Genomic DNA, 12,657 nt, shown 5'->3' with positions numbered 1-12,657 from the left:
AAGACAGACATGTTTGAAGATTATGAAAAGTTTCATGAAATTCCTCCCTTCAAAGTCAAGGCTGACCCAAGCATCCTGATAAACGATGAAGATTATCCATGGTTACGGCGCAATAAGCAAATGACACAAGCGAAGAAAAAGTGAAGACTTTCTCCCGCAACTATTATGATGATACCATGCCAACTTTGTAACAGACGAGTATGATACCATTGTCCGTTTTGTACACGAAGTGCATCTAGTTTTTGCCGTAACCCTCTCAAATTTCTTGCACATGCTATGTGGATGAAATGATGATACCATGCCAACTTTCAACCTTTTCAGAGTTCATTTGAAATGCTTTTCAATTTTAGGGTCTTATAGCTCAAAATAATTAGTAAATGCATGAAAAATAACAGGCCAAAAATTAAAAATTATGCCACCTACTGGGCCACCACGGCCTGAATACGATTAGAAACCCATCCATGGGCCAGGATTCAGGCCCGCAGAAGGCCCAGTAGGCCCACAGGCATGTACAGAGAGGTTAGGCCCGTAAGCCTGCTTTAGAGAGGAGCTCGACAACTCAGGCGCACCGCACCTTATAAACAGGTGCGGCTCTCTCTCAGCTAGCGAGGTGGGAGTAAACTCCCACCACCACGCCGCTGTGCAAGGCCATTGATCCCGGTTGGTGGCACAAACCGGGACCAATTCCATCCTTTGGTCCCGGTTGGTGCCACGAACCGGTACTAATGAGGCTGTGGCCCCATGAGCACCTTCAGTACCGGTTCGTGGCACGAACCGGTACTAGAGTTTCTTACTAAGCAGTTGTTTAGTCCCACCTCGCTAGCTGAGAGGCACTAGGAGCGGTTTATAAGCCCTGAGTGCAGAGACGATGAAGAAGAGGCGCAATGCTCACGTTGCTTAGCTTCAAGCCTTGAGGAATAAGGTAGACTGCATGGAGCTATGTGCAGTGCAGTCTACACTATTCTGAAAGGCTTGAAGCAAATCAACGAGCATTGCGCCTCTTTTTTATTTTTAATAACTTATTACAACTCCGGACTTCTTGTGCTCCGACAAAATAAAATAAACTTTAATAAAATTTATGAAACTAAAATTAACAAAGTATTTTCTGTTCAAAACATTATAAGAAACCTCTAGTATTATTGAAACTAAAATCATATAAAATATATGCAACTAAAATTATCGAAGTATTTTCTGTTCAAAATCATTAAAAGCAAAAAGAATTTTCATAAAGAACTTTTTTTGATAGAAACTTTAATAGCAAAAAGAATTATCATAAAGTAAAATAAATAATTAATTGGAAACAAAATAAAATAAATAAGTTTTTTGTTGTAAGTAGAAACAAAACAAAATAAATAAAGCAAAAAAGAAAACAAAAAAAAACTAAATACAGCAAAAAGAATTTTCATAAAGAACTTTTTTTGATAGAAACTTTAATAGCAAAAAGAATTATCATAAAGTAAAATAAATAAGTAATTAGAAAAAAATATAAAAAAATAAGTTTTTTTGTTGTAAGTAGAAAGAAAACAAAATAAATAAAGCAAAAAAGAAAACAAAAAAACTAAATACAGTAAAAAAATTGTTGTGGCGCTGCCCGCTGGGCCCTCCAACCCTCGGGTTTGCAAATACAGGCCCAGAAGGGCTGGAGGGCTCAACGGGCAGCGCGCCAAAGTTAGGCCCAGAAGCCTGCTATAGAGAGGAGTTCGAGACAGCAGCCGCAGCAGGGCTTATAAACCACTCCGAGCCCCTCTCAACTAGCGAGGTGGGACTAAAGTTTTGGCCGCGACGCGGGCAGCAAGAGGCCTTTGGTCCCGGTTGGTGCCACCAACCGGGACTAAAGGAGTGCATTGGTACCGGTTCGTGGCACCAACCGGGACCAATGCCCCCCCTTTAGTCCCGGTTGGTTCCACCAACCGGGACCAAAGGCGCCGCTTCCCGCCCTTTGCGCTGCTGAAAAGAGGGCTTTGGTCCCGGTTGGTGGCACCAACCGGGACTAATGCCTACCTTTAGTCCTGGTTGGTGCCACGAACCGGGACTAAAGGCTTTGCTATATAAGCAAACACTTAGGAAATTTTTCAGAGTTCATCTGCAGTTTGCCCCGACGACGCCCGCCGCCCGCCGCCGTCGCCGTCGCCCGTGCCCGTCGTCGCCGTCGCCGTTGCTTGCGCCCTCGCCGTCAGCCGTGCCCCTGCCCCGACGCCCTCCCTAGCATTTTTTCTTGTTTTTTCATATATATATATGCTTGTTTTTTATATATATGATGATATATATGCTTGTTATCATAATTGTTTTTGTTCATATATATATATATGTAATGATTTTTTATAGAATATGATGTTTTTTTCATAGATGATCAAATATATGATGTATGCATGGATGTGGATGAAATATGATGTTTTTTTGTTCATAGAACATGATGAAATATGAACAATGCATTAGGCAAAACCTTTACTTTTTTCGAAATATGAACATGATGAAATATGAACAATGAAATATGAATAATGATGAAATAGGAAGAAAGGAGAAGAAGAGGAGAGGAAGAAGAGGAGAAATAAATAAGAAGAGGAAAAAGGAAGAAAAAGAAGAGGAGAAGAAGAAAGGAATAGAAGAGAAGAAGAAAAAATAGAAAAAATTATATTTTTTCTTCTTCTCTCCTCTATTCCTTTCTTCTTCTCCTCTTTTTTTCTTCTTTTTTTCTTCGATCTTCTCCTCTATTCCTTTTCTTCTTCTCCTCTTTTTATTTCTTCTTCGTTTTCTTATGTTTTATCGGGTCTGTCGTCGTCGATATACCCCTCTCCCGATAACTTCAACACGAGGGGGGTCGATATACCCCCTCCCCGATAATATTATTTTCCCATGTACGTATGTCATCGTTGTCGATATAACCCCCTCCCGATAACTTCAACACGTGGGGGGGGTCGATATACCCCCTCCCCGATAACATTATTTTCCCATGTATGTATGTCGTCGTTGTCGATATATATAACTCCCTCCCAGATAACTTCGACATGATGGACGGTCGATATTTATACCCCCTCTCGACCGTGATAACTTATACCACGGGAGCACTCCCCGGCCCTCTCGCTCGACCAAAACTCTCGAGGACACCCAAACCCTAGAAAAAACGATGTCGGTCTCCTACCCCCTCCCGCCGCGCCCTTACCGTTGAAGCGTTGCCGAGGCCACCCCAAACCCGGAATAAGCTAGGTCTACGTTTGCACTAATATATCCACCTGCTGTCATGTTTGTGTAATAATTGCCATGTTGTAATATTTGCAGAAACAATGGAGCACGGACGAGACGAGCAAGCAGAAGAGGTGTTGGGGGACATAATCTTAGCCGGAGGTGATATCTTGTCGTATCTTAATGACAATGATGGTCTGAAAGAATAGGGTGAAGAAGCAGGCTACGGTGATCGAAGAGTGGAGGAGGGAAGACATGATTATGATGGCTCCAGTGACCCAATGCTGGTGCAAGAAGGAGCCCGTGGTGACGGCTCCGGTGACCGAACAGAGTCCGGCCAGGTAAATATATTAGTTAAGCCTGTGCTGACTAGCTAATTGATGCATTCATTGTTTTGGTATGTACACATATATTAACACTTGTCTTTCTTATTTTTTCTAGCCCTCCGGATCGAGCACAACTTCGGTAAAGAGACGAGGCCCGAAGAGAAAGTTGCGCTTGGATGAAAGGTTTGAGATCACAGCAATCGCGCGCGACGGCCAACCGATTGAACCCATCCGGACAAAGGATGCATTTGCTGCTCAGTGCGGGGTTCTAGTTAGAGACAAGATCCCGATCAGCATCCACCAATGGTATAAGCCTAAGAAGGAAGACCCTGAGGTGTCTTATGTCAATGATATGCAGAAAGATGATCTTTAGACTGAGCTGAAGGCAAATTTCACCCTACCGCCAGAGGAGGATCCGGAGAAGCCAGTTAAAGAGCAATTAATCAAGTCTCATGCTCTTAAGAAGATGGCAGACCTATTCAGGAGGTGGAAGAATGAGCTGAAAACGTTTGTCCACAAAGAAGAGACACCAGAATTCATCGGTCGGTATGAGAAGATCAGAGATCACTGGCCCGCATTTGTGGCCAACAAGACATCAGAAAAGAGTAAGAAGATGTCAGCGACAAACAAGAAGAATGCTGCGAAGAAGAAGCTTCACCATCGCACGGGGTCAGGTGGCTACCTCAAAGCCCGGCCTAAGTGGGCCAAGGCTGAGAATGATCTGCTTGAAAAAGGGATCGATCCACAGACAATGAACTGGACAGACCGTTGCCGGACTTGGTTCTTCGGGGCTGGCGGAACCTTGGACCCTGTATCAGGGAGGTGCGTTTGGACGAACGAGCTTTTGAGAATACCAGTCAAGAAGATTCAGCAATATATCGATGCAGCGCAGGAAGGGACGTTCGTTCCAGACAGAGAGAAAGACGAGCTCACAATGGCCCTCGGGAATCCTGAGCACCCTGGACGGACACACGGCACGCCAGGCTCCGTTCCGTGGAAGGCTGGTTTTCCGGACGCGGGCGGTTACAAAAGCCAGGAGAGGAGGAAAAAAGTGGAGCAGATCCAAATTCAGAAGCTGCACGAAAGGGTTCAAGCGCTAGAGGAACGAGACGGCAATCGACATGCCGAAACTACCCCCGAAGCTACACCGCCATCTCAGCGGAGAAGCAGCGTGGCTTCCACCGGGCTGCTTCAGCCAGAGCATGTCTTGACGGCTCCTGCTAGCTACCCCGTGGATGCTATCACGGAGTCTCAACATTGCCACCTTATGGCGCAATGGCAGAACTTCAAAGTCAAGGCGGCTGTTGGCTCTGTTTTACCTCTTGAACCCGCCGCAACCTACCACTGCCGGCCGATTCTAGAAGGATATGCTAGGGTGATGGTGGATGAAATAACGGAGGGATTTGAGGACCTCCAGCTTGACCACCTTACCGGTGAAGGGGAGACTCGGATGGGTTCTGCTCTGAAGACTCCATGCCTATGGCCGAAGGAGCTCATAAACCTTCCGAACTGGATGGCTCCGGCGAGTAAGGGCACTCCGCCTCCTCCTCCGCCTCCTCCTCCGGCGACTGATCAGGGCAGTCAGCCTCCTTCTCCGGCGCGTGGCGGCACTCCGCCTCCTTCTCCGCCTGCGCCGGCGCGCCAGAGCAGCCAGCCTCCTCCTCCTCTGCCTCGTCAGCAAGGGTGGAATAAACCCGCCGACGCTCCGGCTGCTCCGGCGCGTCGTAGTCCTTCTCCTCCGCCTCGTAAGAAACGAAAGAAGACAGCCGCGGCCACTCCGTCTACTCTGCCGGCGTCTAGCAGTACAGCTGCCAGAGGCGGGAGGCAATACAGATTCAGTCCTTCTCTGAAGACTCTAGAGAAGTTACCATACGAGAGGACCGAGGAGCAAACCAGGAAGATCGTGCGAGCCGAAGTGGCAAACTTCTTTGAAGGGGAGAAAGCAAAGAAACATCCACCTCCGGAGGAGGAGGTAGATCCGGTGAAAGCAAAGCGCACTCTGGCTGCCCTGACAAAACCACCAAAGTCTCCGCCGAGAGGCAACTATGAGCGCATTCTTGCAAAGACATATGCCGAAGCGGAGCGGTCGGGAAGTACTGTCAGTGATCAAAGGTTAAAAGAACGACGAGCTGGGGAAAAAATTGCCCAGCTCGGCGAACAAGCGAACCAATCGTGCCCCCCGCTCAAGGTGTCAAAAGACATCGTCGCTAATGATCCGAGGATGGTGGCCGGTTATAGCAATCTTGGAGATTACCTGCCCGACGATGTACATTATGAAATCATGGAGGTGGACGAACACAAATACCATTACGGGAAGCCTCTCGTCAAATATGAAAGATCTCTAACAACGATGATGCGAAGATTACATGATTGGTACATGAAAACCTGCAGAGAGTCTGATGGGATGAATACTTTGACGCTGAGAGTTAAACCGGAGCATGACCTCGTTGGAATTGAACTGCTGAATGTTCCATTTGAGGATTTCTTCCAGTTTTACAATCAAAAGGCCCTCGATAAAACAACGATCACTTGCTACTGTCTGTAAGTAGTACTTCTTCTGTCATTAAGTCTCTCTATATAGGTCAGCTCTTTCATTGCATGTTTTTATAATTATCCTCACTATATTATGCAGATTGAAGATCGCCGAATTGAAGAAAAGACAAATCGGTGATATTGGGTTCATTAACACAAATCTCATAGATGCATATACGGTTGAAAAACATCCCAAAGAAGCCGAGGCCAACTTGCTACGATCGTTGGTAGTAAATCAAAACAAAGATATAATACTCTTTACTTACAACTTCAAGTGAGTGTTACTGTCTTCTGCATATTCGGTTTCCCTTATTAGTCCAGGTTATGGTAATGTAATTGATGACTTATGCATGCATGCGCAGCTTCCACTATATTCTCCTAGAGATTAAGCTTGAGCAGGGAGTAGTAACCGTCTTAGACTCGAGACGAAAAGATCCCCAGGACTATGCGAACATGACTCAAATGCTCGAGAAGTAAGTTAAATCGATCATTATCCACCATATCAGCAACTTTGTTCATTTCCTGATATCAAGTAATTTAAACACCCGAAAGTAAGTACTATAGTAGCATGTTCCGCGCATCTCCTAGTGATTCAAGCGCTAGTTTCATCAATACCATTTAGCATGCTTGCTTATCAGTTTGATTGACCTCTATTTTTTGTAAAGTGGTTGTGGCAGGAAGCCGGGAATAATTACTGTGGATACTACGTTTGCGAGTCCATCCGCTACACGACCTGTGAGCGGGGCTACTCTGACGAACAATATGAAGTGCGTAAGCAATAATATTCACAATTTTATTTTATTACCATCATTTCTGTTGAGTTTCATTTATTCATATATATATGTATTGACCCCCTTCTTCAAATTAGATGTTTCGGAAGCGGGATGAACTCCTAGCACCAGATCGTATGCGAGGAATTCAAGAGGAATTGGCGGCATTCTTCCTTGACCACGTGATCGCTGAAAACGGAGAATACTATGTGGACCCTGTGTTCTTACAATTTAATTAGGAGATTGTATTGTAAGAGATAATTATTGTATATATGTAGCCGGTAGTGTCGGATAGATATACGAGAACTTGTTGTTCGACCAATCTCTCGGAGAAGGAGAGGTGGTCGATATCACTTCTCTCTGTATGCATATGTTCATGACGATCTTCTGTTTCCTTCATTTGATTACTAGCTAGAGCGTGTCTAGTCCTCTCCATATGTATATAGTAGGTAGCGTCGACCAAGCACGGAGATAAGAGAGGACACTTCTCTCTATTAATTAGCTAGCTAACACAATATATGAAACACCTAAATTAACCCCCCCAAAACCCCCCCAACCCCCCCCCCCCCTTCAAAAAAAACAAAAACCCCGGCCCCTGAAATGCTGACGCGTGGATGACTATTGGTCCTGGTTGGTGACACCAGCCGGGACAAAAGGCCCTGCCTATTAGTCCCGGATGGTGGCACCAACCGGGACCAAAGGCCCCCCTGCCTGGGCTGGCAGCAGCGGTCACGTGGAGGACCTTCTGTCCCGGTTCATGTAAGAACCGGGACTAAAGGGTTAGGGCTTTAGTAACGACCCTTTAGTCCCAGTTCGAAAACCGGGACAAAAGGCCCTTACAAATCGGGGTAAAAGCCCCATTTCCTACTAGTGACCGGTCCTTGGGGCACGCGCACGAAGACTTCCAGGCTGTCATCGACAAGGTTAAGTCGGTTTCGACAGGGGAGCGGCGACAACAACGCGCCGTCGGCTCGTTCTGGTGCCAGTAGTGATTGTTCGGTGATCTTGAAATCTTGATGTAAGTTTTATTATATTTGAGATGCTTTGTACTTCCGGTGAACTTTGATAATAGATCTGGATCAGTTTCGTAGAAAAAAACTATATTAATACAAATCTATTTGTGGATTATTTTCCAACTCCGTAAGAAGTATGGACTCATACCATTGATATAACTTTGGCATTATTTAATCTTACTCGCAAATTAGAATTCTACCAATCCAATTTTTTCTGCCACGTGCTAAGGTAGTTGCGAATAAAACTAAACAACAAATTAGAATTCTACAATTTTTATTTTACAAAAAAACACAACCAATGCATGGATGTCCATGACAAACACAAAACATAGCAAACGAATATGTGTACGTAAAATAAATAACTCATTATCATACCTGTTGATTCTATATTTATTTGTCTAAATAATTCAAATTCAAATGATGTGGATTAATATGGTGGCTCGATTTATAAACCACTGCCAAATAATACTCCTTCTGTTCGGAAATAAGTGGCATGGTTTTAGTTTAGATTTGAACCAAAACCACGCCACTTATTTCCGAATGGAGGGAGTAACAAATAAGCAGTTTGAGCAAATAAATTAATAGGGTGAGATGGAAACCGTAGCAAGACTACTTTAGTTTCTTAGCAATGTGCAGCCTTGCCAAAATGTAAACACACGATAACATAGGCAAACACAAATAATAGCAAGTGCTCATCAGAACCGTAACACAAATCTCTTGTGGTCCAACACATCCATGGCTTTATTTTGTTCGAACCGGGAAGTGAATCCTTAAAAGCGGGTGCATATCCATGTTGAAATAACTCCTGATCAAGTTCCTCCGCTTTGTTGTCCGTGGGTATCTGTCCTTGATCTTCATGCGGGTACACGTGTCACACATTGGTTTCTCAAGCAGGTATATGTCCTTCAGATTCACTGCTGCTTCCATGACAGCAGTGACATATTCCACAAACTTGTGTTCTGATTGAAACCCAATGATCCTGAGCACCGAAAGATTGTGATGCTTGAAATCTGATGCAGACGTTTCCCACTCTGTGCCTGCGTCCTTCTTCTCCTCGCTGTACCTTTGCAACTTCCTCTCGGTCTTATCCCTCAACAGTAGGCACCTATCCCACACCTGCAACACATTTGCATCCAACAATGTAAGAAACAAATTTACATAATTACTCGAGCATTTTAATGCGGCGCTGCAAGTTTTAGATGAGACAATACAAATTGTAACTTCAGCATGCAGCAGGACTGAGTTCTTCTTTTTTCTGGAGATTAGTTACAAATTGAAGACTTTACCGTGATGCGTAGCTCCTCAAGGGAAGGTGCGCCTTGCAGAATGAACATCGTCCAAGTCAGATCACAGTCTTCCGAAATGTCAGCCAAATGCACAAGCCTTAGTTTGTTGAACACCTGCGACAATTCTTTCGGGCCTTCAGGTTTAACCCAAATCTGCAAAAGATATTAACCAGATTGAAGACTAGAACCTCACAAAATAAAGGCATGACCACGGAATATTATGTGCATCATCAACAATACTCTAATTTACTAACCTTTTCACTTTCAAAGTTCAAGTGCAGGTTGCTTATGGCGGCATTGCCAAGGACTTCACTTAACTTGAGCATCTTGTGGTATGAAAGAGTGGTATTAGCGATGCTCACGGTCTGGAGCAGTGGGACATAACCAAAAGACAAAGGATCACGCGGAGAGGCCCACCAAGAAAAAGTCAGCGTTGTGAGCTCTGGTAGACAGTTCAGATCAACCCTCTCAAATTGAATATTTTCCATCTCGAGTTCGCGGAGCTGCGGGTGTTGCAATTCTAGCAAGGACATCAACCCCATGTTGCAGTTGTCCAAGCGGAGGAACACCAGTCGCTTGCATATACTGAAGATTTTAGGGAAGTCTGATCCACCTAGCATCACATTCTCCAGCTTGAGTCGCGTGAGACCACAGAATGTGTCTGGACAAGCATCAACAAATGCCATGAGCTGCCTCCCGTAAGTGACCATATCGTCATGGGTGCATCTTTTAGTCACCTTCTCTGTCAAGATATCAAACTCAGCCAAACCAACCTTCTTCGTCGATATGGTGTTCCTGACAGTCTGGCCAACTGTAGTGGATGCATCTCCCAAGAAGAATCTCATGCACCGAATGGCGTGTAGATTTGCCATCCTGTTTTCCAGAAGGCTCCTAGTCGCCCCAAGGATGGTTGCATTGGCCCGAACCACCTCATCGCAGGTCCTGTCGTGCTCCGGGTCGACGGAACCAACCTTTATGGAAATTTCATGGAGCATAGAAGGGATCGGCTTCCAACGTCTGGAGAGGGTGCTGGTTCTTGCAGCATCCGCAATATCAAGTCGCTCTACGATATTTAGCAACACATCATCAGGCAAATTGCTGAGCCGGTCATCTTGATAATAGCTTTCCTCTTCTTCCGGTATCTGGCATGGAAGGAAGAGAAATTAGAGTGATTTCTAACATACAGCCTCGACTTAGAAAAAAAAAGTCCTGTTTTTTCACGAGCAAATACGCAATTGTGCTATTTTCCACACCAGAAAAGCAATTTTGGCCACACTTTTTCTACCATGCTCCTATTTTTTCATCTGCAAGAGTACAGAAAAAAAAGAAAGATATATAGGATAATTAGTAACTCACCAGATTGGCTAGAGAGGACCATCGGTTATGGCTGTTGAGGCCCTTGGCGGATGATTTGGCCATCGGTCTGGCAGCCGCTGGCCGTCGAAGAGAGCTCGACATCGCCGGAATTCGGATGGATTTTGCTCGTCTCCTCCGAAATTCGGCAAGCTGAAGGCTCACGAGTTGCCGCGACTTGGTCTCCTCAGGATATTGGCGGGTGCCACGGTGCCGCCAGGCCAGATATATTTATATATCTGCTAGGTCCCCGCCACCAATGGAAACTCGGAGACTGAATTCGAAAGGGGGCTGTCTCTGATTGTAATCCGGAAAGGACTGCTTTGATTCCAGACTGCCACTAAAAAAGGGAGCCGCTTCGATCGCGGACTGCGGCTCGGAGTGGATCCGCTTGATTGCTTCCATTGCCGGTTGCAGCGCTGCTGCTGCTTCGATTAGGGACTGCAGCTCGCAAAGGGGGAGCTGCTTATTTGGGCATCCGACGGCGCGATGAGGGGCAATGATGCCACCGATGGGCTAAAGGCCCAATGTTGTTCAGTCCTCGAGGTCCAGCTTGTACTATTTCTAAAAAAGAAACTTGTAGTATTTCCCTACTCTCTGCTACTTCCAAAAAAAAGCGTTCCATTTAGTTTTTTTTATGGTAGTACATGTCTAATTAATATTAAATGATCAAAGTATTTACCCCACGAAGACATCGACCCGACAAAACTCGTAAAAAGACATCTGAAAGCTAGCCTTTGCACAAAGGACCGTCAAGAAAGAAAATTACAGTCAAGACCGACGACACTCTTGAGCTTGACTCCAACGCTCGTTACTTGCTCCAGCACAACCGCAGCAAACACCAGGAAAAAAATTTAACGGATCTCCTCTTCACCCTAACTCGACATGGCTCCATCGCTGATATGCTTGTTGTCAGACTTACAAAGTAGCTTACCAACGGTGAAGCCATTATTGTTGAAAGAATTTGGCCAGGGCAGCGCACCAGACACACCATCAAACTCCAGATTTGACGGCCCTCAATGGCGCTTGGCACCCATCTGGTTGCATTTTCGTAAGGTGGCGCACATTCAGGATTGTCATTTGCAGTGTTATTATTATTTTTATTTTATATTTTTGAGATGAAATTATTTTCATGTTAATGACAACGAACTCATTACCAACTTTTTTTGGACAATGTTCACTTTCCCAATTCTCTGTGAAGTCCCAGCTTCTGGCTGTTTCGTTCACTTCCTCGGTGTGTGTGTGGGGGGGGGGGGGGGGGGGGGGGCTGGGTATTGATCGGTGTCGATGATGAGAAGGAAAAAAGAATGACAACACAGTACCCATGGGCCATGGCTAATCCTATTTGTCGCCCTCTCAGACAAGGTGTTGTTTAATCACACGGAGCAATGCCCAAGTGGGAGTGAATTCCAATACAACTTATGCTTATAATAAAATATTGAATAGTCCTTGCTTCATATATTGTCAGGGATATACCCCGTGGTATGAACCGGCCGGAAATATGACCCGGCCGGGCTTGGCGGTTTACTTGAGACCCGGTTGACACTTGGCGGTTCACTGGCGACCCGCCCTGACCAGACGGTTTACAAGCAACCTGCCTGAACATTATGACACACTGGTAACCCGGCGGGCAGTGGACGGATGACAAGGCCCAAGGCCCAGAAGGCCGGTTTATATTAATGGTGGGCCGGTTTAAGAGGAAAGGCGTGAAGAATATTTACCTTACAAGAAATTAAGACCCGGACTTGTATCCGGTTTGTATTAGAAGGTAGGCTAGTACTAATCCTAATAGGACTCCACATGTAACCCGCCCCTCCAACATATATAAGGAGGGGCAGGGCACCCCAAGAGGGGGGAGAAAAACAATCTCTAGGGCTAGACATACGAGGAGAGCCGGTTTACGGCGACTCCCTCATGATGATAATGAGACCTAGCCACAAACAACATGTAGGGTTGTTACCGGACGATGTTTCCCGGGGCCCGAAGCTGTCTAAATCCTTGTCTTGTGTTGCGTCTCTCGATTCCGCTCAACCCCTCTCAAGCTACCACATAGATGCGTTGGCCACACAACTAAGTCCTCACACTAGGACATTTGCCGTGACAATTCCACGACAGTTGGCGCCCATCGTGGGGCTCGCGCACGGTGGTGTTGAGTTCTTGAAGGGATTTTTTTTCTCGGGTTCGAGAAGCTCGCAAT

The 12,657-nt window shown here is 45.5% G+C and overlaps 1 protein-coding gene across 1 annotated transcript; it reads right to left on the bottom strand.

Annotated features, from left to right (window-relative positions):
• Positions 1–8,399: 8,399 nt before the first annotated feature.
• Positions 8,400–10,655, bottom strand: LOC123142223 (uncharacterized). The gene is made up of 4 exons (XM_044561218.1): positions 10,464–10,655; positions 9,362–10,249; positions 9,108–9,260; positions 8,400–8,937 (listed from the first exon to the last, which is right to left on the bottom strand). The coding sequence occupies exons 1-4, from the start codon at positions 10,563–10,565 to the stop codon at positions 8,563–8,565; spliced, it is 1,518 nt and encodes a 505-aa protein (XP_044417153.1). The 5' UTR covers positions 10,566–10,655; the 3' UTR covers positions 8,400–8,562.
• Positions 10,656–12,657: the final 2,002 nt, after the last annotated feature.

This window comes from Triticum aestivum, chromosome 6D (assembly GCF_018294505.1).
Source record: "Triticum aestivum cultivar Chinese Spring chromosome 6D, IWGSC CS RefSeq v2.1, whole genome shotgun sequence".
NCBI lineage: Eukaryota > Viridiplantae > Streptophyta > Magnoliopsida > Poales > Poaceae > Triticum > Triticum aestivum.
Note: the sequence above shows the minus strand (reverse complement) of the source record. Positions and strands in the feature narration are given on the sequence as shown.